We start from the raw sequence: 26,533 nt of genomic DNA, 5'->3' as shown, positions 1-26,533 counted from the left end.
AAGGGAGTAGGGTTAACCCTGATGATATTACCTAGTTGGGTCTCCAAAAAAAACACCCCAACCAAACTTAGAGAGTGGAAAACACCCCACAGTTCAACCCGGAGCTAAAAAATATTCTCTTCTGTTGGTGTCATTGTTATCCCAAGAATGTTTTTATTTCTTGCAACGAATCTCTCTAGAATATGTTTCCGATTAAATTGTGTCCATTAATCCGTTAAAGACAAAAGAAGCTCATTATACAAGGTGGACGGCAGAAAAATCACTACCAAATGCCCCAACCCATATCTGCTTTCCTAGAAGGGCCATCAGATGCTTGTCTGTTTTGAGGACCACTCTGGGCATCAAACCCTCTGCTAATCATGGCCCGTTTAACGAGTTTGCCTCTTCTGGCTTAGCAGATGTTGGCAAACAAATGTTCCATGTTCAGGCTAAGGCGGGATAGCTGGAAGCAAACACAGATCACCTGGATTATCATTTCTGCGCAACCGAAAGAGCGATCAGAGGAAGTGACAGATGAGGAGGGTTTTATTATTCCTGCATCACTTGCTAAAAAAGAGAAACATGCTTTTTTTCCCCCCCGGCTCGAAATGGGTCACGGGTTGCCTCGAGGACATGCCGAAAAAGAACAACGAGGAAGTAAAGCTTTTTTAAAAGTCTCCTGCTATTTCTTCCTTGAGAGCTATAGCGTGACCCGTCAAAACCGCGGTAGAATAAAGCGCGCCCGACGAAAGCGCGTACATGACATCAGCAGCAGCGCGACGAAAAAAATTAAAAATAAATTAAATTAAAATTAAAATAAAATTAAAGCAAGCCAATTCACATAAAGGTAAGGGTTAGGTTTAGGGTTAGGGTTAGGTTAAGGGTTAGGGTTAGGTTTAGGGTTACGTTAAGCGTTAGGGTTAGGGTTAGGGTTAGGTTCAGGGTTAGCGTTAGGTTTAGCATTAGGTTAAGGGTTAGGTTTAGGGTTAGGTTTAGAGTTAGGTTAAGGGTTAGGTTTAGGGTTAGGTTTAGGATTAGGTTTGGGGGGGTTAGGGTAAGGTTTTCGCTTTAATTTTAAATTTACCACTCACAGCGCGATGTTTTCGTCGCGCTGTGATGACGTCACGTACGCGCTTTTGTCGAGCGCGCTTTATTCCACCGCGGTTTTGTGGTGGAACCGAGCTATAGTATATACAGTACATTGCAGCCATTTTGTCAAAGAAGCGTCATGGCCGGATGTACAGTAGTGGCCAAACTTGTGGAAATCTTTTGGAGAAAGCGTATTTTTGAGGTTTGATGGCTAATACAAGAAGCAACGGGTGGAAACTAATCAAGGAGAGAAACAATTTAGAACTGAGGAGAAATTTCCTGACAGCGAGAACAATGGATCAGTGGAACAACTTACCTCCAGAAGTTGTGAATGCTCCAACACGGGAAGTCTTTAAGAAGATGTTGGATAGCCATTTGTCTGAAACGGCATAGGGTTTCCTGCCTAGGCAGGGGGTTGGACTAGAAGACCTCCAAGGTCCCTTTCCAACTCTGTTATTCTATTACCAGTTTTGTTTTTGGAGTAATACCATAAAATTATATATCAATGGAAAGATAATTTGATCATGAGTGTAATGCAACAAAGTTTGTCCAATTATCTGTATTCTATGAAAGGTTATAGCCAAATATAGCCAGCAATAAAACCCAGTTAATAGACGCAATCATTCAATCTTGGTTTGACAGCTGTAGAACTAAAAGCCTTTGTTCACTCCATGGGAAGATGTTGTAAGGCTGTAACTCATGCTAAAGGTTACACAACTAAGTATTAACTGACATAGTGATAATTTTTGATAATTATATAAATTTTATCTCATTTTTTTCTATGTGTTTCACTTTCCTTCTTGATAACTGCTATTCAAATAGCAAATCCTTCATAAAAGTTATTGCATTACATTCTTAATTAAATTATCCTTTCACTGATATATAATTTTATGGTAAAAGATAAAGGTTCCCCTCGCATATATGTGCCAGTCGTTCCAGACTCTAGGGGGTGGTGCTCACTTCCGTTTCAGAGCCGAAGAGCCAGCGCTATCTGAAGATGTCTCCGTGGTCATGTGTCCAGCATGACTAAACACCAAAGGCGCACGGAACGCTGTTACCTTCCCACCAAAGGTGGTTCCTATTTTTCTACTTGCATTTTTTACGTGCTTTCGAACTGCTAGTGTTGGCAGAAGCTGGAACAAGTCACGGGAACTCACTCCGTTAAGCAGTGCTAGGGATTCGAACCAACGAACTGCCGACCTTTCTACAAGCTCAGCGTCTTAGCCACTGAGCCACCGCATCCCTACAATTTTATGGTACTACTCCCCCAAAAAGTGGTGTTATTAGCCATCAAACCTCAAAAATACTGTACACTTTCCCCCAAAAGGTTTCCACAATTTTAGCCACCACTGTATTATTAAACAGTTCCCTGAAGTGGAAGATGATCTATAGCAAGTACTATGTAGGAGACTTTGGAAAAGTTTTTGTCCGCCATTTTCTTCTACTTCAGAGAAGGTGCATCAATTTCACCTCACTCTGCTCCAGGTCAGCCTCTTCCCTTCAGAGGAGTACAGGTCGTCCTTTGAGTGACAACTATCCATTTAGTGACCGTTGGAAGTGACAACGGCGCTGGTGGGAAAAAAGAGACTTATGACCGTTTTCCACACCGCTGCAGCATCCCCGCGATCACATGATCAAAATTCAGACGCTTGGCAGCTGATTCATACTTATGACGGTTGCAGTGTGAATCCTCTTTTGAGACCTTCTGACAAGCCACTGGGAAGCCCGATTTGTTAACAACTGTATTAGTTGTTAGTTGTTATTAGAAGCGATTCATTTAGCAGCTGTGGCAAGAAAAGTCATAAAATGGGGGAGAGGGAAACTCACTTAACTAGAAATAGAAATTTTGGCCTCAGTTGTGGTCGTAAGTCGGGGACTGCCTGTACACCTATCAGGACAAGCTTTGTTTGATGGAAATACAAGTAGTCCTTCCAGGGGTGGGTTCCAGCTTCTGTTACTGCTGGTTCGCTCAGGGACACGCTTCCCGCGTGCTATTCGCGCATGCACAGTAGTAAAAAAAGTAGCAAAAAACAAGATAGAACCGGTTCGGGGGCGTGGCCAGCCGAGTTACTACCTACGCAGCCGAACCGGTCCAAACCAGTAGAAACCCACCTCTGAGTCCTTCACTTACAACCATAATTGGGACTGGGATTTCCATCCTTAAGTGATGCAGTTGTAAAGGCCAACATCATTGAGGGGCATTGGTTAGCGGTCATAAGTCAAGGAGCTGCATTGCTTTGAGGTTGTAAGTCAAGCACCACTTGTAGAAATCTTGGTTCAGTCCAACTGGCATTCAGATTGATTTCATCTTCATTTGAAGGCCTGGCTCTTCAAATATGGCAACTCTAAGACTTGTGGACTTCAACTCCCAGGGATTCTGGCTGAGGAATTCTGGGAGTTGAAGTCCACAAGTCTTAAACTGGCCAAGTTTGGAGACTTCCGTCTTAAGCAGTGCAACGACTCCAATGAATCTTGCAGTTTAGAGCAAAAAGGCTAACTACGAGTAGAATCATTTTGCCTTGCTAGGGGGCAATCAGCTGCTTTCAACAAACCCGCCTGGTTTGTTTCTGAAAATGCCCTGGCCATTAAGTCACTCTATGACCTAGTATGGAAAAAATGGCCAACATGTCCTTCAAAATAATAGTGTTCCCCTTCCTTCCTTCCTTCCTTCCTTCCTTCCTTCCTTCCTTCCTTCCTTCCTTCCTTCCTTCCCATATGTTCACTCCCAGAATCATTTCACTTCTCTCAAATTGGCAGTGACCAATCGACTAGCTATGGGATGAGCTGAACATTACTTCAAAGTGTAGGAAGTTAGGGTTCACCGACAAAAGCGCGCCCGACTAAACCGCGCCCGACTAAACCACGAGTTCTAAACCACGAGTTCTAAACCGCGAGTTCTAAACCGTGCCGACGAATGAGCGCTGAAGCACGCCGACAACAGCGCGCTAACAGAAGTGCGCTCTAAACCTAACCCTGACCCTAACCCTTACCTTAACTTAAATCGCGCTTCTGTCGGCGTGCTGTTGTCGGTGCGCTGTTGTCGGCGCGTTGATGACGTCGCGGTTTTGTCACTGCGGTTTTGTCGGTGCGCTTTTGGCGTGCACCCATTTGTCGGGTCACGGAAGTTAGCACCCACCCATCTCCTAGAAGAATGGAATATTCCAGGAAATATTAAAAAGGCAGAATATTATATTTTCCCTAAAGGAGAAACTTGTTTCTAAGGACATAAACTCAGAGCCTTAGTTGCCTGCCCTGCAGCAGATATTTTGGTGTCTACAAGACAAAAGGCTGGGCCGGCTTATCTACAAAACAAAAGACCTTCAACCTCAGGACATGATATGAAGTCACCCATCTCACCACATGGCACCTGGGAAGATTGCATCACCCAGCATGGTCCAACCAAGCCTGGGACTCAAGACAGCCTACAAAGTTACCCCTGCATGGCCCACTGGGAATCTGACAACCAATCAGAATACATGTCCTTGTCACAGGAACAGGAAGTTCAAATTCAAGGCCCAAGAGAGGGTATAAATCTCTCTCTGTCTCTCTGTCTCTCTCTGTCTCCGTCTCTCTCTGTTTCTCTCCCATGTGCTCATTTGCCCAAGACCCCCAAAAAACCATGTGGTCCTGTCCACCATTAAACCATCTTTCCAAACAGCCTCCATGTTTCCTGTGTTTTTCTCCCCACTTGGAGAACTGAATCCAGATGGACATTTCTTCCAACAAAAGGGTATAGGACAAGCAATAGCTGGTTGTCGGAGAAGGCCAGGCAACCCAGATTCCTAGACCTGTGTTTGTCCCTACCCCACAAGCTTCTAATGCAGTGTTGATCCTCAGCCTTGGCACCTTGAAGACGGGTGGACTTCAACTCCCGGAATTCCCCAACCAGCTTCTTCAAGTTGGCGAGGTTGGGAAACAGAGGTCCAGTGGTTGTGTTTAACCTTTAACCAATGGAAGGCGTCCTTCATCTGGCTTTCTTTGAGCCCATTGGGGGTGTTCTTATGGGTCTGGCCCTAGTGATTTCTTTCTTTCTTTGCAGATATGACTTCCCTTGGTAGGTGTGTTCCCAACTGGAGCAGGGATAGCTGTGATCCCATAGGGAAATTTCATGAGTGCAAGAAATCCAAGCACTGAGTCAAACAAAAGCCAACTCTTGTATTCCTTTTTGTTGTCGTTGTTCACTTCGACCTGCTGGAAAGGGAGAAGAACCTATGCCTTCTTTTAACGCGTCTTTAAAAAGTGCTCTGACACCAGATCTGTGGGAACTTGCTTCGATGTAGTGCTTCTTTTTTTAAAAAAAAAAAGATATATTCAGCGTGGTTCTTTTCGTGTTGCTCCGTTTTACAAAAAAAAACAACACAAAACTGAAAAGGCAGCATGTGCCAGCGGTTTAGATTGACAAGCTTAGAAAGTCCGCCTTCATGGCTGTTGATTTTTCACTCTGTTTTTTTTTTTAATCCTTTTATTTCTTGGAAGACTCCTTCTTAAAAGCCTTGACTCTTTGCAGCTGTCTTGACGCTATGCCGAATTGTACCGAGAGTTTGCTCACTTGTGTAACGAGTTTGTGACCTGTAAATGAACCCGTGTAAAGCTTTTTGGGGGGGTGAGAAATTTGTGCGTTGGGGGAAAAAAGGGGAATGGTTCTGTGAATGCCTTGGATTGAATCAGGGGTCGGCAACCTTAAACACTCAAAGAGCCACAAAGCTCCTAACCAGATGCCCTCTGGTTCAATTCTGGAGCCAACCTGAAATCCAGTTCCCCCACCATAGAGTCTCCTCCTAGCGCAGCGTCCTTTTTCCTCTGCCAACCGGAAGTCCGGTTCCCCCACCATAGAGTCTCCTCCTAGTGTGGAGTCCATTTTTCCCTGACAACCGGAGGTCTGGTTTCCCCACCACCACCACCATAGAGTCTCCTCCTAGTGCGGCATCCTTTTTCCTCTACCTGTCCTAACACAAAACCCTATCAATTGTGGAGCCAACCAGCGACAGGGAGCCGCAGGAGAGAGATGAAAGAGCCACATGCAGCTCCAGAGCCACGGGTTGCCGACCCCTGGATTAAATGATATTTTTTTAAAGAAAAGGATGAGAGTATGCAGCAAATTGGAACGGACTATCCATCAATTATGTATTTTGATTTTGACATTTTCCCAGTCAGATAATATGGCATATTTGTGTTTGTATATTTATTTATTTATTTAAAAAAAAATAACTATTTGTTTCCAAATGCACAAATGTCAACTAGCTTGGCTGATTTGAAGCTCTGTCCAAGCCAGCATTTTTATTGATGATGGAAGCTAATTTTAAAATGTTCACATCTGAAAAAAAATTTGTGGCGGTAACTTGAGTTCACAGTGCGAAGGCTGAAGGCCATGAATTCAGCGCTTGGCATTTCCCTTTTTTAAAAAGTTATTGCTTTAAGGGCGCTTTCTTAAGATGTAGGAAAGAGCAGAAAATCTTCAGGTGGGTGAACAAATAGAAGAAGAAGAAGAAGAAGAAGAAGAGAAGAAGAGAACATTTCTGAATTGTGGGGTGTCTAATTTTGGTCCATCCTTCCTGTTTGCTGCAGTTATGTGTCTCGGTGCATTTTTTTAAAAAGAGGGAGGGGGGCAGTTTAGCATGCTTGTTACTGAAAAACCTTAACACCATTTTGAATAGCAATGTTACCAAACCGTAATATGCAGAATCCTGTCCGTTGGCCAATTGTGAAGGTGGGGCTATCATGCTCTTGTTTCAGGAAATTATATCCGGAGGAACAAATCCACCCGTGTAAACAGAACTATATGTAATTTTGCAACTCGGTCGTAACACACCACTGAGAGAAAAATAGGAAGTGTTTTATATGGGGGGGTTCGTCTGTTTATTACCCCTGCAATATTTCGATTGTACTTCTGAACTATTGCTTCCTTAACCCCCTTCTCACATTGAATGTCAATCCTTCATTGCTCGATATTGTGCGCTGTAATGCAATTTTTAGATATTAGTTCAATGCTGGCCAATTACATTGGTTAATGGTTTTGATCTGCTTTTTCATTACATAATACTTTTTTCGTTGTTGGTGGTGTGGTGTGGGATAGGGAGAGTTAATGATCAAGGATGCTGATCTGAATATATATAAGATCAAAGGTGGGTTCGGCCAAACCGGTAGTGATTTGGCGGCCTGGGTCACTGGAACCGGCAGCAACCCAGGCCTGGTTCTCCCAGTGGCGGCTATGGCCCCGCCATCTTGTTTCTGGCTTCCGCGCATGCAAAGAACAATTTTTATTGCATTGTGCATGCGTGTGCAGCGTGCATCAAGCAAGCACATGTGCTCATGCGTGCGGCTCGGCCAAGACCAAATTGACAGTAGTGACTGCCAGAACCCACCTCTGGTAGAACCTCTCATCAAAGGCAGCAAAAAATTCCTTTGCTTCCTATTTTACTTATAATTAGGTGATAACCCAGCGTTGCCTGGATATTTATTTATAGGGGGAAAATGTCCGGACCAAACATAATTTCTACGTTGGATTTTCCCTTTTACCAGAGGGAGCCCCCTTGTGGAGTATTGTGAAGCCATTACCATGGCGACTCCACTGCGCTGTACAGTAGAAGTCATTTTATGGCAGTACAGTAGAAGCCATTTTGAGGCTGTATCTTAACAGAACACACACACCGAAGGGTGTTAGGGGTTTCTTACCCCCACAGTATTTGTTTCCAGAGAGTAAGTCATTTGTGTACCAAGTTTGGTTGAAATTGCTCGAGGCATTCCAGAGTGATGCTGGAACACACACACACACACACACACACACACACACACACACACACACACACACACAAAACACACACAGATTTAAGATCTTTTAGATCAGACACAATATTAATCTTCCCCTGCTTAGCTGGGGCATGGCAATACTTCACAGCCAGCTGCAACTTGTTTTGGCAGCTGCGTTGATCACAAATAATTTCCAATCATTTCCATGCAAATTCCAAGAATTCAAAGCATTTGCATGCGGCCTATGATGACATTTTTCTTTTAAGAACCTAAATCCCACGGATGCATGTTTTTTTTTTTCTCCACCAAAACTCCCTTTGGTTTGTTTTAGAAGAATATATTTTATTTAGAATGACACTGTATGAAGCGTGGTACGAGTGGTCCTCGACTTACGGCCACAAATGAGGGCAACGTGTCTCCTGCTAAGCGAGACCTTTGTTAAGTGAAATTTGCCCCATGTTATGGCCTTTTTTGTCATCGTCGTTAAGCGAATAGCTGCAGTTGTTCAATTAGTGACACGGTTGTTAAGTGAATCTGGCTTCCCCACTGATTTTGGATGATCAGGAGGTTGCAAAAGGGGATCACGTGATCCCGGGATACAGCAACTGTCATAAATGTGAGTCAATTTGCCAAACATCTGAATTTTGATGTGACTGTGGGGATGTTGCAATAGTCCAAAGTGTGAAACACGATCCTAAGTCACTTTTTCCAGTGGCGTTGTAACTTTGAACTGTCACTAAATGAACTGATGTAAGTTGAGGTCTACCTGTATTGCGTTGGAAACTTACAGGATTTACAGAAATTCTGCAAGTGTGTACATCTCTTCTCGGATCTGCTGCCTCTTCTACTGCGATTATATTATTGCCGTAGCTTTTATTTTAATTAAAGCAAATAATGACTCCATATGAGTTGATGCATGAATAGAAATCAGAAAAAAATAGAAGTCAGGAAAGCTTACCATGAGTTTTGCTGCTTAATTTATCAGCCATCAACTGCCTGGAGATACCCTTTGATTTTAATTATTCTTTCATAAAAGCCATGTTTTAATTGCGGTGCAGCTGGAGCGGAAGGGGAAAAAATAATTTTACTGAGAAATTTAGTTGAGAAATCACAGTTTCTCTAAAAGAAATTTGACTCACGTTGGAATGACGCCTGAATTGTTCCTTGCTAATTCAGATGCTCACTTTTGAAGGGCTTTAAGCCGAGGTGGCGCAGTGGTTAAATGCAGCACTGCAGGCTACTTCAGCTGACTGCAGTTCTGCAGTTCGGCTGCTCAAATCTCACCGGCTCAGGGTTGACTCAGCCTTCCATCCTTCCGAGGTGGGTAAAATGAGGACCCGGATTGTTGTTGGGGGCAAGAGGCTGGCTCTGTAAACCGCTTAGAGAGGGCTTAAAGCCCTATGAAGCGGTATATAAGTCTAACTGCTATTGCTATTTAACCAGGGGTGGGATTCAGCCGGTTCGGGTGAACCGGGTGTTAATTTAAATCTGGTTCACTGAACCGGTAGTTGCAAAGACTGGCTTATCATGCCTACCCGCCCCGCCCCTCTTAGGAGTCTCCACACAGTCCATTTTGGATGCCAAGTAAGCGCAGGGCCTGCATGGAGGCTCTGGGAGGGTGAAAATGGAACCTCCCGGAAGTTCCAGAAGTCCATAAATGGATCTGTTTCCGGCCTCCAGAGGGCCTCCAGAGCCCAGGGGAGGATGTTTTTGCCCTCCCGGAGGCTTGAAGAAAGCCTGTGGAACAGTGGTGAGTTGTGGGCAATACGCCCCGGTACTGGCGTATTGGTGCCTGTTGGGAGCAGCAGGCACCATTCCAGTATGGTGCTTCGGAGGGCCCGCCTGCCTGCGTTCCTGAGCTGTATTTGACCCAATTGGGTCATTTGCACACTGGCACGCAGCGTATGGCGCCTGCGCAACGCTCCGCTGAGCAGCTGGAGCATCGTGGGCGGTGGGTGTGCATGTGGGTGCAGCGCGTGTGCTCATGTTGGACGCCCGGCCCCGTCACCCAGTTGTGACGGGATCCGGAACCCACCACTGCTTTGGAGTCTGGGGAAGGCAAAAACACCCCCCCCCAATGGTGCAGGAAGCTGACTAGGCCACGCCCCCATGGCCACACCCACCCAGCAACCGGGCAGAAAACCGTTTGCTAAATTTTTTCAATCCCACCCCTGGCTTTAACTGAGATTGGAATAAGTAACAGAGGCAGTGGATGACCCCCCCCCCCCAAATTACAGATTATCCCTATCTGTTTTTTGCAAATTAATTGTTGCAACAGATAACAAATTCCTTTTTTCCCCTTTAGGTTCCAACTTGTTCACAGTTAACATCTGATGCCACAAGATGTGACTTAATTGTGGTTTAAAAGCTTACTTTCTCAGGAGCTCTTAAGCCTATTGCTAAATTCAGACATCCTTAGATGAGATTTGCTTAATTGTGGTTAGCTGAGTAAGTGCCAGTTAGACGAGTTTCCATGTGACCCTGAAATGATGTACTTTGGTTTATTATCTATCCAAAATACCGTGTTTTTCGGATTATAAGACGCACCTTTCCCCCCCCAAAAGAGCATGGAAATGTTGGTGCGTCTTATACACCAAATACAGCCACTTTTGGCATCCCGAAGCCCTGCCCCAACATCCCATTTTTGCAAAAAATCGGTGAAAAACAGGCCGTTTTTCACAAAAACGGAGGCGTTTTTGCCTTCCCCCAGCCCTCAGCGTCACTCTGCACACCTCCGTTTTTGTGAAAAACAGCCCATTTTCCTCCTGTTTTTTCAAAAACAGTGGCGTTTTTGCTTTCTCCCAGCCCTGCTGAAGCCTGCAGAGTGCTTTTGGGGAGACAGGGAGGACAAAACCTTTTTTTTTTTCTTACTTACCTCTTTGAAATCTTGGTGCGTCTTATACACCGGTGCGTTTTATAGACCGAAAAATACGGTAAGCTAAGTCAAACTCAATAACCACATTATATCTTAGCACGTAGTTTGGAGCGGCCGTAGTTCCTGAGATCAAATTTGATAGAGAACGCGTGGAAAAAGCAATATCTTTCATATATTTGGAAACCTGAAAGAGGGAGGCTTTTGAGTTACGAACTTGTTACAATGGATTATAGTTAGGGTTAAGAACACACATCTGTTTTTGAACTTCGATAATACGAATATAATAACAAGGCTCAAAAGACGAAGCTCAACTTGCAGTCTTTCCCAAACTGAATTCTTTAAAGTTGTTTTGACTGAAACTTTACAGAACTGAAAAAAAAATAAAAATAAAAATTGCCGTTGCTGAGTATAGCAATAGTGGCTGCAGGAATTGTGCATGGCCAGTCTAGAGAAAAGAAGGACTAGGGAGTGGGGGACATGATAATGGGCCCCCACTAAAAAGAGGAGGGTCAACTTATTTTCCAAAGCATCAGAAGGCAAGACACGAAACAATGGATGGAAAACTAATCAAGGAGAGAAGCAATCTGGGATTAAGGAGAAACTTCCTAACAATGAGGACAATTAACCTGTGGCACAGCTTGCCTCCAGGAGTTGTGGGTGCTTCATCACTGGAGGTTTTTAAAACTGGATAGCCACCTATTTTGAAATGGTACAGGGTCTCCTGCTTGAGCAGAGGGTTGGACTAGAAGACCACCAAGGTCCCTTCCAGCTCTATTGTGATTGAATAAAGCTTTACTCTCTTAAGAGATGTAGAGTCAGCATATTGACCCCCACTATCTGAGTCCTTATTTTACTGACCTCGGAAAGATGGAAGGATGGAGTCAACCTTGAGCCCCATCAGGATCGAACTCCTGACAGTGGGCAGAGTTTCCCTGCTTAACTGTAGTTTAACCACTTGCCTTCCCCAAAGGAAGGAGTCCTATCGGGGCAAAGGTTGCACTCTGTGGTCTCTCAGATATTTGGGATAAATATTGATTCGTCGGTGTTACGTTGAGCCGTAGCTTCTTGCAAATGCTGGATGGGGTTATGAGGAAGCAGACGGGGAATCCAATAAAACAGATGAGGAAAATACAAATGCGCATTTCAGCCACGAATAATGGAAATTTGAGAACGACCGCCTTGCTAGATGGTACATGGGTTAGAGCCATGATGGCGAACCTATGGCACGCTATATCTCCAGGCACACGAGCCATCACCTGTTGCTCTTCAGGTTCTGGCGTGCCAGCCAGCTGGTCTTCACGCACAAGCAACAGAAACCAGTACGCATGAGCATGCTGGGAAGATGATTTTCTGGTTTCCAGTGCATACATGTGCATCGGCCATCTGGTCTTCATGTGTGCATGTGTGCCAGAAAGCAGAATACCAGGTGGCCAGTGCGCATGTGTGCACTGGAAACTGGAAAATCATCTTCTCAGCACGCCCATGCACACTGCACTTCTAGTTTCCAGCACACACATGCTCACCGACCAGCTGGTCTTCATGTGTGCATGTGCGCCAGAAACCAGAATACCAGGTGGCCGGAAGAGCATCCACCCGGTGTGCGCATGCGCACCAGGCAGTGCTTTTCCAGTTTCTGGCATACGCATGCATGCACGCTCCCGTTGCAGCACTCAGTGCCAAAAAGGGTTGCCAACGTTGGGTTAGAGCTTCCCTTTTTTTAGTTTCTCGGTGGTAAAGCCATAATCATGTTATTTTTTTCTGTAGCTCCTCTATTTTCTTAATGCTTTATTTTTATTCTCTGTAGTACAATCTGAGCATGATGATATTGTGCAGATTTACTATTATTATTGTTGTCATTATTCTTGTTATTTAGAGCTGCAGCTAGATGGCAGTGATGAGCTGGACAAATCTAATTCTGCATCACTGCCCTCTGGTGGTTATTTAGTTTTTTGCAGCCCAGGCATGGTTGCATTATTATTAATATTATTTTTAAAAAATTGCTTTACTATTACTAATATTATTCCTCCGAGTTTCCATCACAAGGGCCTTAAGGCAGCTTTCTGCAGAGAACCTGGGGCAGAATCTATAAAAAACATCACAAAGCCAAATTAAATAGGTGATGGTAATTAATATCTTGGATGGATCTAAATGAGGACTGAATTATATATGAGCACTTCAGATGGGGATGAAATCATCTACTGTAGATTGGTGGTGAATGTCTAAATGGCCTTTTCCTCTGATTAACAGCAATTTAATAAATGCTGTTCCAGGTTACCTCCTCTACTGAAATATAGTCTGGCTTCACATATTATTCTTACCTAAATAATAAGATTGCTTGGGTTCTATTTTACACATGGGTCAGCCTAGGCTTTGTAATCCTGATTTTCGGCTTGTAATCCTGGTTTTGGCACTGTGGCTTATTCATTAACACAAGCTATGGCCTTAATGCAGGCTATATAGCTTGTCCATAAACGACAGGGTTTTCTAGAACTTTAGTGCCAAAATACTAGATCTTAACCTTATCCTTTCAGCATGAATCAGTTGGATGCTACATTTAATCTCTTGCTTTGCTGCTCTTTCATTTCATTAGTTAGTAGTTAAAACTTCTATCGCTCCCTAAACAGGTGCTTGAGGGGACACTGTGCTGAATTTACCCAGATGCTTAAATGTTTTTTTTTTCCATACCTTCTCTGGGTCCTTTAATTAAGGGCCCACTACCGCCAAGCCTTCTCTGAGACAATTGCCAAATTATTCCAAATTTGGGAGGGATGTTTTGCCCGATAGCTTTGTTTCTTTCATTAATAATATGAGATTTCCTGGGCTAAATGAAGGGTTAACATAACCCTAACATAACATATTGTAGGAGGTGATCAGGCTGAGATGGAGGGGTCAAGCATGTCATCAGTCTTGAGTCCCCGCACAACCAGGGATTAGATTCAAAGATTTTAGCCACCTGTTCTTTGCCCGGTTGCTGAGTGGATGTGGCCATGGTGGGCGTGGCCTACTCGGCCTCCTGCACCACGGCGGGAGTGAGCATTTTTGCCCTCCCCAGGCTCTGGAGGCTTTTTTCAAGCCTCCAGGAGGGTGAAAATGGCCTCCCCTGGGCTCTGGAGGCCCCTCCGGAGGCTGAAAACGGGCCCATTTCCAAACATCTGGAACTTTGGGGGGGCATTTTTCACCCTCCCAGAGCCTCTGTGCGAGCCCTGCACTTATGTGGCATGCAAACAGGCCATGTGGAGACTCCTGGAAGGGATGGGATGAGTAGGCAGGGTCAACCAGTCCCTACAACTACTGGTTCGGCGAATCATATGTAAAATTAGCATCTGGTTCGCCCAAACCAGTCTGAACCAGCTGACTCCCACCCCTGTGTGCATCCACAAGAGATCTAAATCCAGATCATCTTGAATTCCTGTGACTCTTATCTACTGCTAATTTGCTTGAATAGATTCTTGTAGAGAGCTTAAGCTTGCAATAAATCTTTATTCACATTTGAACTGACTGGGTCGTCTGATTTCCCTGATTTATTTATTTTTTGCAATGAGCCAACCGCATTTTTTTCGGAAGCCGCAAGAAGGTTATTAACCTTGCATTCATAATGCCTATTGTTTGGGAATTCTGAGTCAAAGGCTTGATGTCGTTTTCAAATGCATATTGGCCCTCATTGAAACCAGATCCTGTTGTATGTCCGGGAATGTTTTGTTTTATTATTTAGTTTATTTATTTAGTTTGTCACTCATGTACAAGATAACAGGAATAAGAATAAACATGAATAAGAACACAAGAAATGGGTACAAATAAATGGGGACAGTAGAACAGGGATGGTAGGCTTATGCCTACCTCTTACAGACCTCTTAGGAATGGGGTGAGATCAACAGTAGGCAGTTTAAGGTTGAAGCTGTGGGAGGTTTGAGGATGTAACCACAGAATCAGGTAATGCATTCCAGGCATTGACCCCTCTGTTGCTGAAGTCGCATTTTCTGCAACCGAGTTTATGTACCACTGCTGTTCGGTTTTCTACTATTTCTACATGTTGTGATGGTATTTTTTTGTTTAATTTTATGTTAGCAACATTTATTTGTTTTATTTCTATTTATCTGTCAAATGAAAGTTGCAAATTTGAACGAGCAAAATGAAAATAAAATAAAATGTGACAGGGATCATAACCACATCAGGGCACTTACAGATGCCCCCATAGGAAGCTCGAAAATATGGGGTGAGGTCCACAGAAGTTAAATCAGAATTAAAACTGTGAAAGTTAGCCACTGAGACAACTGAATTGGAGAAGATATTCCAGACAAAAACCTGTTTATAATTTTTTTTACAAGTTTAAAGTGCTTTAAGTTAAGTTTAAAGCAGTTGTTTGCATGAGTTACATTCCGATCAAAACTTTAAAAAGTCACAGGTGAAATGTTACTATTTACGATTTTGTTTGCAAATGCCTAAATTCGGCATGCCAGTGGAAGTACACTTTTAATTGTTAGTATCTTAAAACTAGGAAAAATTGTCAGAGAGGTTTTTAGAATTTTATTTGAAAGAAACTCTGGTGCCTCTGTCTCTGTGTGCGTATCTTTGGATCTCTCTGTGTACAATAACATTCCAAGATCTTGTCTATGAAGATTCTCCATCATCCAGGTCATCGTTGTCCCAAAGGTGGTTTTTCAAGAGGCAAATTGATTTTTTTTGAAGACGTTTCTCTTCTCATCCAAAAAGCTTCTTCAACTCTGACTGGATGGTGAGGAAGCTTCAGAGCTGAAGAAGCTTCTTGGATGAGAAGCAGTGGTGGGATTCAAATAATTTAACAACCGGTTCTATGCCCTAATCACCAGCTGGGTAGGTGGGGCTTGGTGGTCATGTTACTGGGTGGGCATGGCCAACTCAACATCACTCACATTGATGGGCGCTTCACCTTAGCTGTTACAATGTAATAAGGGTTAACCGGAGAGGCAGTTTCTGTAAGCAGGGCAATAAAGAATTTACCAGAATGTTTCCTTCCTGCCTTCCTTACAGGATTAGCCCTGTAAAGTGGAAAAAAACAAAAGGAGATTTCTTCCAACAACCGGTTCTCCGAACTGCTTAGAAAGTTACCAACCGGTTCTCCCGAATAGGTGCGAACCGGCTGAATCCCACCACTGATGAGAAGAGAAACGTCTTCAAAGAAAAACCAGAAAATCCAATTGCCTCTTGAAAAAAAGCACCTTTGTGATTCTAAGCTTGTTTCAGAGAAGATTTGCTCACTAGAACAAAAATAAAACCCCAAGCAAAAACGACCAATTAAATGCCACCTCTTGGAAAAAATAGAAGACAAGCAAAAATAACTTCGCAGCAAAACCTGAGAACAAATAAAGCATTAAAAGATTAATTTAAGTGGGAAGTAACAAGAGAGAGATAAAACTTTAGACCTAAGTGTAATTGTGGAAAATCAATACAATGAGATTAATTAAACAGATAAATAGGAAAAACCAAATTGGGAAAAACCCTTTGGTTTTCTACTCTTAAAAAAAGATTAGAAGAAGCAACATATTTAGCTCATGTCTGCTTGTTTCCAAAATTATTAATTTGGCCCAGTTTTTAAATAGTGACAGTATTTTGAAAAGCATCCTGGTTGGATTTGTAATGAGAATCAGTCAAATCTAACTTCATTCATTCTAAGGACAAATTCATTAACATCCGGGGTACATGTCTATCTGAATTAGATTCAAGCCAGTGGAGGAAATGTTATTAATTAATAAGGTTTATTTTTGGTGCAAAGAAAGATTTTTTTCCCCACAGGAAATACTGAAGTTCCCTTTTGCTGATCGTTAACTACATTGTTTCATATATATATATATATATTCTTTATTCCTCCACTACTTCAAGCCATTTTTAGACCTTTTATTTTAGTCCTTAAACATGTGAACTCACAGCCTTGCTTATATTTTTATAACCCCTTCATAACTGCTCTTAGCCTAATACGTAAACTGAAGTCGAAATACTTTTGGGGGATTGATTTGGAGTTTGTTCAAATGTGCTTTTGCAGGTCCAGTCTGCAGAAGGTCAAATAAGTTGAAATGAAGTTTTGAAATAGGGCGGTCAAATTACTGTAAATATGTAGCAGAAAAGAAATACGCCCAGCAGCCATTTGCATTTCTGTTGACCGGTACGGACAAATTTTTGTATGAAATAAAGTGAAACTTTTGTCTCAGGATGTGCTTGAGAATGTAAAATTAAATGTTTGGCATTAAAAGACAACTGTGTACGCATCGGAATTGGGAGAACAGTTTCAGATGCTGAGGGAAGGGGTGGGTGGGTTGGGGGGGGAGGAGTGGTAGGGTGTGGTGGGGGTTTGCATTTGTTATGTAATTTCTTTAACCATGAAATGTAACAAATGCGTTGTACTTGTGTGAATCGCAATAAAAGCAATGAATTGAGCAGCTGCATGGTCTTTGAAAGTGCTTTGGTTGTGGATAAAATAATACGGGATCGCTCTTGAAATATTGCTTATCATTTTTATTTTTATTTGCAATGACTTCCTTAACGCCTTTCGTTTTTGTCCTCTGCACACTGGTCATCTCGTGGGAAAACGAGAAAATTCTAACCAAATCATTTAACAGTCTACAATTCCCCAACATGTTTTATCTTCCCCCCTGCCCCTCACCACTCCCGCTGTTTTGTCTGCGGTATAACTAACTAGCCATCTTTTCAAAAGCATTTAATCTTACCTACGTGGGATACGGTGGCTCGGTGGCTAAGACGCTGAGCTTGCCGATCAGAAAGGTCGGCGGTTCAAATCCCCAGCGCCGCATAACGGAGTGAGCTCCCGTTACTTGTCCCAGCTTCTGTCAACCTAGCAGTTCGAAAGCATGTAAAAAATGCAAGTAGAAAAATAGGAACCACCTTTGGTGGGAAGGTAACAGCGTTTCGTGCACCTTCAGCCTTTAGTCATGCCGGCCACATGATCATGGAGACATCTTCGGACAGCGCTGGCTCTTCGGCTTTGAAACGGAGATGAGCACCGCCCCCTAGAGTCGGGAACGACTAGCACATATGTGCGAGGGGAACCTTTAGCTTTTAGCTTCACCACCCTTATATTGCTCTATTAGCATAATAAAGATTTGTTTTAACTGATCTACAATTTTGCCACTCAGCCCTGCAATCTAGAAAGATACAGGCTCTCGGTCCCTGCTCTTTCCGCCCCACAAATATTCTGCTGAAATATTTTCCTTCGACTTTCTTAACCTGCATCTCATCTTATCCAATTCACGGGAGGAATGGGCAGTGCCATGAGCTCAGGCCCACGGGTCGAGGTTAGAAATTGTGTTCCTCCTCTTTGCTCGGTTCGAGAAGGAATTGCCATCTTCTCCCTGCTGAAATGTAAAAAAATAGAAACAACCCAATAACCTCATGCATTTGAAAAAGCTGAGGAGTGGTACAGTGGCCTAGCACAATCAAAATGCTGTGAGTTCAATCCTAGGTAACAGCAGATATTTCTCTCTCCGGGCACAATGAGAAAATATCTGCTGCAAACTCCTGATTGGTGACAGGAAGGGCAATCTGGCCAGTAAACACCCAGCTTCATTCAGTTGCCCCAACTCCACCCTGATGCAAGGGACTAAAAGGTCACTAAAAGACCCCCCCAAAATTGAAAAAGCTACGTTTTAAAACTATCAAAAACTGCCAAACTGCCAAATCTTTTCATAAAGATCTTTTTATAATAAATGAAGAAAATGTTGGCTTCGTATAGGGAAAAAAAAAATCTTAGATTTTGGAGAGGGGTACCTGCTTTTTCACTAGTTTTGCTTACTAGTTTTATAATGTTTGAAATCCACAGGGGCCCTTGTGCTCTCTGAGCGTTTTTGCTTTCTTGAAGAGTTTCTGTTCTGACCGAGGCTCTGCGAGAGCATGAAGCAAATTCCTCGCCCCGACAAAAACCTCTTTTATTAATTGACTGTGAATTCTGCTCATTCACATCCGGCAAAGTCTTTCAAGGGAGGATTTACAGTCACAGACCTTATCTAGCTTGGAGAGCTGCCAGGCCGATATCTGCAAAACCTGGCAAGGAATCTCAGAGAGTCATGAACCAATTAATTGCCTCCTGCAAACTCTACTCCCCTTTCGCTCCTGTTTTATTTCCTCTGGGAGGGGCCATTCATCGTCCACCTGTGGCCTTCCTCCCAAGCCGACCCTTGTTCCTTCTCCTGGCAACTCTGTGCATGTGCACACTGGGAACAGGCTCCAGCTGTTCTTCTGCCTCACTGATGTCTGACTGTGAAGGCATCTGATAGCTGTTGGACGGCCCTGGCCTCCTCTCTGCCTCCGACACAGAGCCCTCATCAGAGCCTTCCCCAGACTCCAGGACTGGCCCATGTCCCGTCCCCCGCAACCTCCTCACTGTCTGAATCTGCTGCCAGCTCTGCAGGCCGGCTGCGGACCAAAACAGTTTCATTGCCCAAATTAGGTAACATCATCAGGGCACCAACTTCAGCATCAGGAATTATGTTACCTAGTTTGGGTCATAAAATATCTGCAAGAAAACAACCAAACTCCAAGAGCACCGAGGACCCCTCATTTCAACCCCGAGCTACAAATATTCTCATCTGTCAGATCCAGACAATATCTGGATTTGATCTACTATCCTCAGAGTGTTTTTAGGCTGCACAATTCTATCTCTGCACAGTGTATTACAGCATGCGTCCCCAGTTCCCGGTCCATAGACTGGCACCGTTCCCCGACATGCCACAAACCGGGTCACACAGACAAGCGAAGCCTCATTTGAAGCACCTGAAACCACAGCTGCTCCTGTCCACAGAGAAAAACCTCTCTCCACAGAATCGGTGCCCAAAACATTGGGGGCGCACTGTATTACAGGGAGCTAAAAGGCACAATTAATGAATTCGGGTTTTCTGATGTCTTACAGCCCACTTTTTATTTTACAGAGCCTTCTGCAGTTTTATAGCTTGTTGACCAAATGTTATGGCTTTCTGTGTTATCCAAATATGAAACAATCCCTGAATGCAGCTAGCTAAAGGCCCACCAAATCTTAGCTACAGTATACTGTATGCTACCATTTCTGGGAAGCTACAAATGGGAGCCATTTTGGATCCAGATCAAACTTGGTTTTAAAAACCCATAGAAAATGGAGGACGCAACGCCAGATACAGACAACGAATTGAGTTTCTTAGCTCAGGGTATCACGCATGGTCTGTTCACAGCGGCCTCCATGTAGAAGTCAAAAAGTCAAGAGAGGAGTCCACAGGATAGTTATCCCTCTCCTTTTTAACATTCAGGAACCACACAAAAAAGGAAATGGTTTTATGACTACCATCTTGAATTTTTTTTTAATTTGCACACATCCTGGCACTAGTGGCTACCCTGTTTCCCTAAAATTAAGACCTCCCTGGATAATAAGCCCAATTGGGCTTTTGAGCGAATATGTGCTAAAATAAGTGTTAATACCACTTTATAATGCCTTGGTAAGGCCACCCTTACTGCATTCAGTTTTGGTCGCCACAATGTAGAAAAGATGTGGAGACTCTAGAAAGAGTGCAGAGAAGAGCAACAAAGAGGATTAGGGGACTGGAGACTAAAACACATGAAGAACGGCTGCAGGCACTGGGTATGTCTAGTTTAATGAAAAGAAGGACTAGGGGAGACATGATAGCAGTCTTCCAATATCTCAGGGGTTGCCACAAAGAAGAGGGAGTCAAGCTACTCTCCAAGGCACCTGAGGGTAGAACAAGAAGCAATGGGTGGAAACTGATCAAGGAGAGAAACAACTTAGAACTGAGGAGAAATTTCCTGACAGTTAGAACAATTAATCAGTGGAACAAGTTGCATCGAGAAGTTGTGAATGCCCCAACACTGGAAGTCTTTAAGAAGATGTTGGATAGCCATTTGTCTGAAGTGGTGGAGGGTTTCCTGCCTAAGGAGCGGGTTGGACTAGAAGACCCTCAAGATCCCTTCCAACTCTGCTATTGTATATATTTGTATAAGCCCTCCCAAAAAATATTGCAACACAGCAGCAGCCATGAGGTGACCCCACTCGCCGCCTCCTGCACTTCAAAATTAATAAGTCCTCCCCAAAAATAAGGCCAAGCGCTTATTTCGGGGGATTAAAGAAATAAGACCCTGTCTTATTTTTGGGGAAACCCGGTGGCTCTCAAAACTATTCAGCACCATTGAAGGAATTGGCTGTTGGCATTGACCGTACTGTATGAAAAAAGGTCAAGTATCATTAAATTTCAGATTTTAAATGAAACCAGCTAAACAGCACTCTGCTTTTCTATTATAGCACAAAATGATAATGATCAAACCCATAACATTTCTGATGAGAGAGCATTGTGTAAACCTGTTTAGATATATCACTTTGTTTTGTTCACTTAGTGACTGTTTGAAGTTGCAACGGCCCTGAAAAAAGTGACTTATGACCATTTTTCACACTTATGACCAATGCAGCATCTCCACGGTCATGTGGTTTACATTTGCATGCTTGACAACTGGTTCATATTTATGACAGTTGTCCCAGTGTTATTAAATTAACATGGCGATTCACATAACAAATGTAGAGAGCGGTGAGTGGCCTAGAGGTGGCGCTCTCGCCTCACAATCAGGAGGCTGTGAGTTCGATCCTAGCTAGAGGCAGATATTTTTCTCTCTGGGCACAATGAGACTATATCTGCTGGGGAAAAAAAACCTCCACATTGGCGACAGGAAGGACATCCGGCCACTAAAACACTCTGCTAGCTCCATTCAGTTGCCCAGACTCCAACCCACAAGGGATTAGGGGGGTGTTAAATGAAGATGATGATGATGATGATTCACATAACAAATGTGGCAAGGAAGGTTGTGAAATGGAACAAAACTCACTTAACAAATTTATCATTTAGCCACATAAATTTTGGTCTCAATTGTGGTTGTAAATTGAGGACTCCCTGTATTGTATACACTATACAAGTTGAAAATCCGCTCTAGAAATAGTTGGAAATTCTGGTGTGGAGTAAGAATCATAGCAGGGCCAGGTCTGGTTAGTAATTGGATGTGAGACCACCAATGATAATTGGATGAGAGACCACCAATAGTAATCATGGTCTATGACACTGTTGTCAGTGACAAAATTTATGAGCCAGCAGTGTGCTGCAGCCACCAAAAAAGCCAACACAATCCTAGGTGGCCTTAAAAGAAGGATAGAATGAAGATCACATGAAGTCGGATTTCCCCAACTTAGTAAAATATTTTGAACCTACTTGAATTACTACTTGAATTAATATTCACAAAGGGTGTGTGTCAGGTTTCCGAAAGATGCTCTAATTGATTCATGAGCCTCGAGCCAAGTTTCAAAAGAAAACCAGTCATTAGGAGCACCGTTTCAGCAATATCCTATTGCAGTCAGATCTAAGCCTCATTTGAATTATGGCTGAACTTTACCCCGTTCCTTTCCTCCCCTCAGTCTGTGTCATAAATCACATTCTCCAATGAGGTGCACGCCTAACAAGCCTACTGTAGCAATCTGATATCCGACTCTAGCCAAAAGTATGCGTGGAATGCGCTTCTCCCCCTTTCCTCACCATGGCAACTTTATGAGTTGACACTTGGTATGCCAAAAAATATTTTTTTTAAAGAACAAAAGAGGACATTAGGTTGAAGAAGGTTGAATAACAAAAAAATGTCCTTCTTGTTGAGAAGATAAGAGTAAAATTCTTCCCAAATCTACATTCTGTGAATAAAATTTGTGACGGTAGCTTTTAATAAAAGTTCAAGGGAAGTTAAACAAAATAGGATGGATGATTGAATGGCTGCCTGACAGATTAAAATGAAGTTGTACAACTTTCTATCCTTTGATGATGATTGCTGCGGACTATTGAAACGATAAACCCACTGAAGTAAATCCCAGTGTGTATAATATCCTCCGAGCATTTCCTCTGATAGACACAATTTAGACTCCATCATAAACAACATAAATGCCATCATTTAATTGAAAAAATTAAAATGCAAGGTTACTTCCTTGGACCAGAGGGTCCTTGGCACTTTCATTCAAAACTCTCTTGGAGGAAAAAAATCAGCCCTGTTTGTTTGTTCTCAATCCTGCGTTTCCAAAATGTCCTTTGAACTTTGGAAAATGAAGGAGAGGATTGTAAACTGCTTAGAAGGGGGCTGTAAAGCACTGTGAAGTGGTGTATAAGTCCAAGTGGTATTGCTATGGGCAGACACTACAGGGAGAGTGGTTAGCCAAGTCCTATAAATCATAGAAAACTTTATAGGGGACCTTGAATGGCACCTGGAAGTCTACCGTAAGCAGTAGAGCTCACAAAGCAAAGGTTCAAACGGTTCACTGACAAAAGGGCGAACGACAAAAGCGCGCCCGACTAAACCGCGGTGACAAAACCGCGAGTTCTAAAGCGCGCCAATGAATGAGCGCTGAAGTGCGGCGACAACAGCACGGCGACAGAAGCACGCTGTAAACCTAACCCTAAACCTAACCCTAAACTTAAACCTACCCCTAAACCTACCCCTAAACCTAACCCTAACCCTAAACCTAACCCTTACCTTAACTTAAATCACGCTTCTGTCGGTGCGCTGTTGTTGCCGCGTTAATGACGTCACGTTGATGACGTTGCGGTTTTAGCGCCGCGGTTTTGTCGGCACGCTTTTGTTGTGCGCGCATTTGTCGGGTCACGGGTTCAAACACCTATGGCTCTGCATTCTGGACCAGCGACAGCTTCTGATCTGTGTTCAAGGGCAGCCCCACCTAGAACACATTGCAGTAGTCCACATCTGAGGTGCAGTTGTCCACGTCTGAGGTCCACATCTACAGCACCTCCGTGGCTGTTTGGAGGGCCTCCCAGTCCAGAAACAGTTTATGGATAGAGGATGGATCCATCCAAACGGTTTCCTACTCCAGCTACCACTTTCTCTTCAAGCAGGAGCTGCAAGTCCAGGGGAGAGCCCCAAATTGTGTACAAGTGCCAATGGAAAATGGAAAATGTTCAGTTCAGAGTGGTCCGAAAACCCACAGTCACTCAACGTTGCTAGGGTCGAGTCTGAATCTACCCCATCCTGTCCAGATACAAACACACTGGGACGAGACTTCAAAAATCAACTTTGTTGACCAGGGATGTTGTTCCACATCTCGGTATCCCCTTTATACATATTTATATTTTATTCCCAAATTATGTAGATATGATGTACTTACGGATATTAAATTGGTGGGGCTAGATATCCAGATGTTTACAACCCAAGTCTGGTAGCCCAATGTAACAGATGTTCTGGTCTTCACCATTTAAGTTTCTGGTTGAAATCATGAATCCTGTCCCAAGCAGATGAATGTCATCTGCTACTGTGGTCTCAGATACCATGTTAGTACCTGGCCCCTTCTAAAGCCAAGATTTTAAAAAAAACCTATAGTTTAAAAGGATAATAATATTTCACTTTTGTTGCCTGCAGAAGAGGAGTTGACGTTCAATACTGTTCATTTCAATCCTTATCCATTCTAAGCATTGGGAAATGATGTCCTGGTTCTACCGTAGCCTGTTCCTTTTCTAGAGAAGAATTGTTCTACAACTGTACCATGGGTCTATCCTCAATGACCCAGTCTACCGTCTTCACAGGCCAGCTCTGGACCTGTTTGACCTCACGTATCCTTATACTCTCCTCAAAACCATGAGCCACGGTAGAGAATGGATTCATCTATGTGTCAGTTGGCCACAACTTGTGAGTGCATCACCCATAAAATGTACTACTTGAGAGCCTTCCGAAATTCAGATGACCGAACGCCAATCCGCGCTGTTGACTCCTCATGGTGTGTTCCTAATTTTCTTCCTTGGCTGCTAAAGCTCTGTGTCTAACTTTTCAGTTTAAAATGCACTTGGTGAAGCAAAGAAATTTCGGGGTGGGGATGATAAACCTTCTTCTCTTGGGTTCCAGAAGGTAAGAAGGAAGCTCTGAGCCCAGCCGGCAAGCTAAGATTCTGAATGTTCTAACCACCGTCATGTCACCAGTTTCCTTTCCTCTGGCTGTCTCGTATACAGTACTGTGCGTTTTGCGCTCTCAATGGTTGTGACTAGCATTGCCGCCACTTGGCAGGAGTTCTGTGTATCTAACCCTTTCTCTTGTCGACCTTCTTTGCATGCCTCCGAATACAGTTAGCTGTGCGATTGATGCATGTCGAAAGAAGCCTAATCTCTGTTTTTCGTCTCTCTGTTACCACCAGGCCTCCTGAACCCGTTTACAGCACTGTGAACAAATTCTGTGATAAGCCACCTTCTCCTAGGCATTATTCCCCTGTCGAGTGTGACAAAAGCTTCCTCCTTTCAGCTCCCTACCCCCACTACCACATAGGCCTGCTCCCTGACTCTGAAATCATCAGGTACTGCATGTGCTTATTCCTCGTTTCCACATGTGAGCATGCATGGGTGTCACGTAAGGGCAGACGAGACGCTGTACGCCCGCCTCTCCGAGACGCTCTCTCTTGATTGATGAGGAAACACCATCTCTCCAATCAAGAGAGTTCAGTCTGGAGAGCTGGGAGCCCCTGGTGGCATCTGAGCCCTTTGGGGTGGGACCCTACCGAAGGTGGGAAGTTGCAATTACGTGGAATTGGATATCTTAACTCTGGGATGACACCAAAAGTGAGTTTCTGCTGGTTTGCCCTGGATCGGATGAACCAGTAGCGGCAGTGGCTGGAGGCTCCGCCCACCCACCCGGACGCTTCTGTGCATGTGCACGAGAGAACCGGTAGTAAAATAAATTGAAACCCACCACTGGTTAACACCTCCAAAAGAGGCGGCCCTTTAAAGAACTTTTCACGTCTACGGAAGGTTCAAGTTGGAGCCTTCCGTAGATTTTGTCGATTCAAGTTGGAGTCTTCTACCATTCGCCTACCTCTGGGTGGTTTGGTTATGAACCTTTCAGGCAGAGTATTGTGGCCTGAAGGTCAATCATCTGTGCTATGTTCTAGGGTTCATAAATGAAAGATGGAAGGAGGAGACATGAGCAATAAGGAAATAAGTGCAGCTATTTATTTATTTTTTAGATACAAGGAATTCAGTGGTAGAGACAGTTCTGAAAGTGGGAGAGAGAACCTTGGTAGACCTCCATTCTTCCACAAATGGGTCATCTTCTCATGTGTATCTAAGATTATGGCTTTAGACTGTTATTGCTCCACGAAGTAGCAGATGAAGACTAAATCAATACACATGTAGATTTATTTAATTTTAGTTAAGAACATTCATATTTTCTAACCAAGGAGAGAAGCTAGAACTAAGGAGAAATTTCCTAACGGTGAGAACAATCAACCAGTGGAACGCCTTGCCTTCAGAAGGTGTGGGTGCTCCATCACTGGAGGCTTTCAAAAAGAGACTGAACAACCATTTGTCTAAGGTGGTATAGGATCTCCTGCTCAAACAGGGGGTTGGACTAGAAGACTCCAAGGTCTCTTCCAACTCCATGTTTTATAGGGCCTCTCAACTCACTCTCAATGACTCTGGGTGACTTACAAAGACCCCAAAAAAACTCATATTAAAAAAAAAAACAATAAAAAAACAAGAACCACCCCACCATCCCTGGTGACAACAGTCAAACCAATTAATGGGCTCCATCAAACTCTGGGTTCACCAGGCCTATTGGCAAAACCAGGACCTTGCAAAGTCGAGGCCAATCTTATTTCTGCTGAGATGATCCACAAGAAGGGAGCCACCACCGAGAAAGCCCTTCTTCTTGGTCCCACCAGATGGACCTCCTTAGGACAGGGGACCTTCTCTTTGGGAGAAGATGGGATCACGTAGATTAAGAAGCATCGCCTTCCCAATGAAAACCTGCCAAAATGCTAATGCTCATATACTGTAGGTATCAGAGAGCTTCCTCCGTTGTCAT

At 43.6% G+C, this 26,533-nt stretch overlaps 1 protein-coding gene across 1 annotated transcript in view; it reads left to right on the top strand.

The window, feature by feature from the left end:
* The window catches only part of DLG2 (discs large MAGUK scaffold protein 2), a 415,458-nt gene that overhangs the window by 223,471 nt on the left and 165,454 nt on the right, over window positions 1-26,533 (top strand). Inside the window, exon 9 of the mRNA XM_032219707.1 lies at window positions 24,873-25,028. Coding sequence (XP_032075598.1) covers window positions 24,873-25,028 — 156 coding nt within the window. The remainder of the gene's footprint in view (window positions 1-24,872; window positions 25,029-26,533) is intronic.

This window comes from Thamnophis elegans, chromosome 6, assembly GCF_009769535.1.
Source record: "Thamnophis elegans isolate rThaEle1 chromosome 6, rThaEle1.pri, whole genome shotgun sequence".
Taxonomy (NCBI): Eukaryota; Metazoa; Chordata; class Lepidosauria; order Squamata; family Colubridae; genus Thamnophis; species Thamnophis elegans.
Note: the sequence above shows the minus strand (reverse complement) of the source record. Positions and strands in the feature narration are given on the sequence as shown.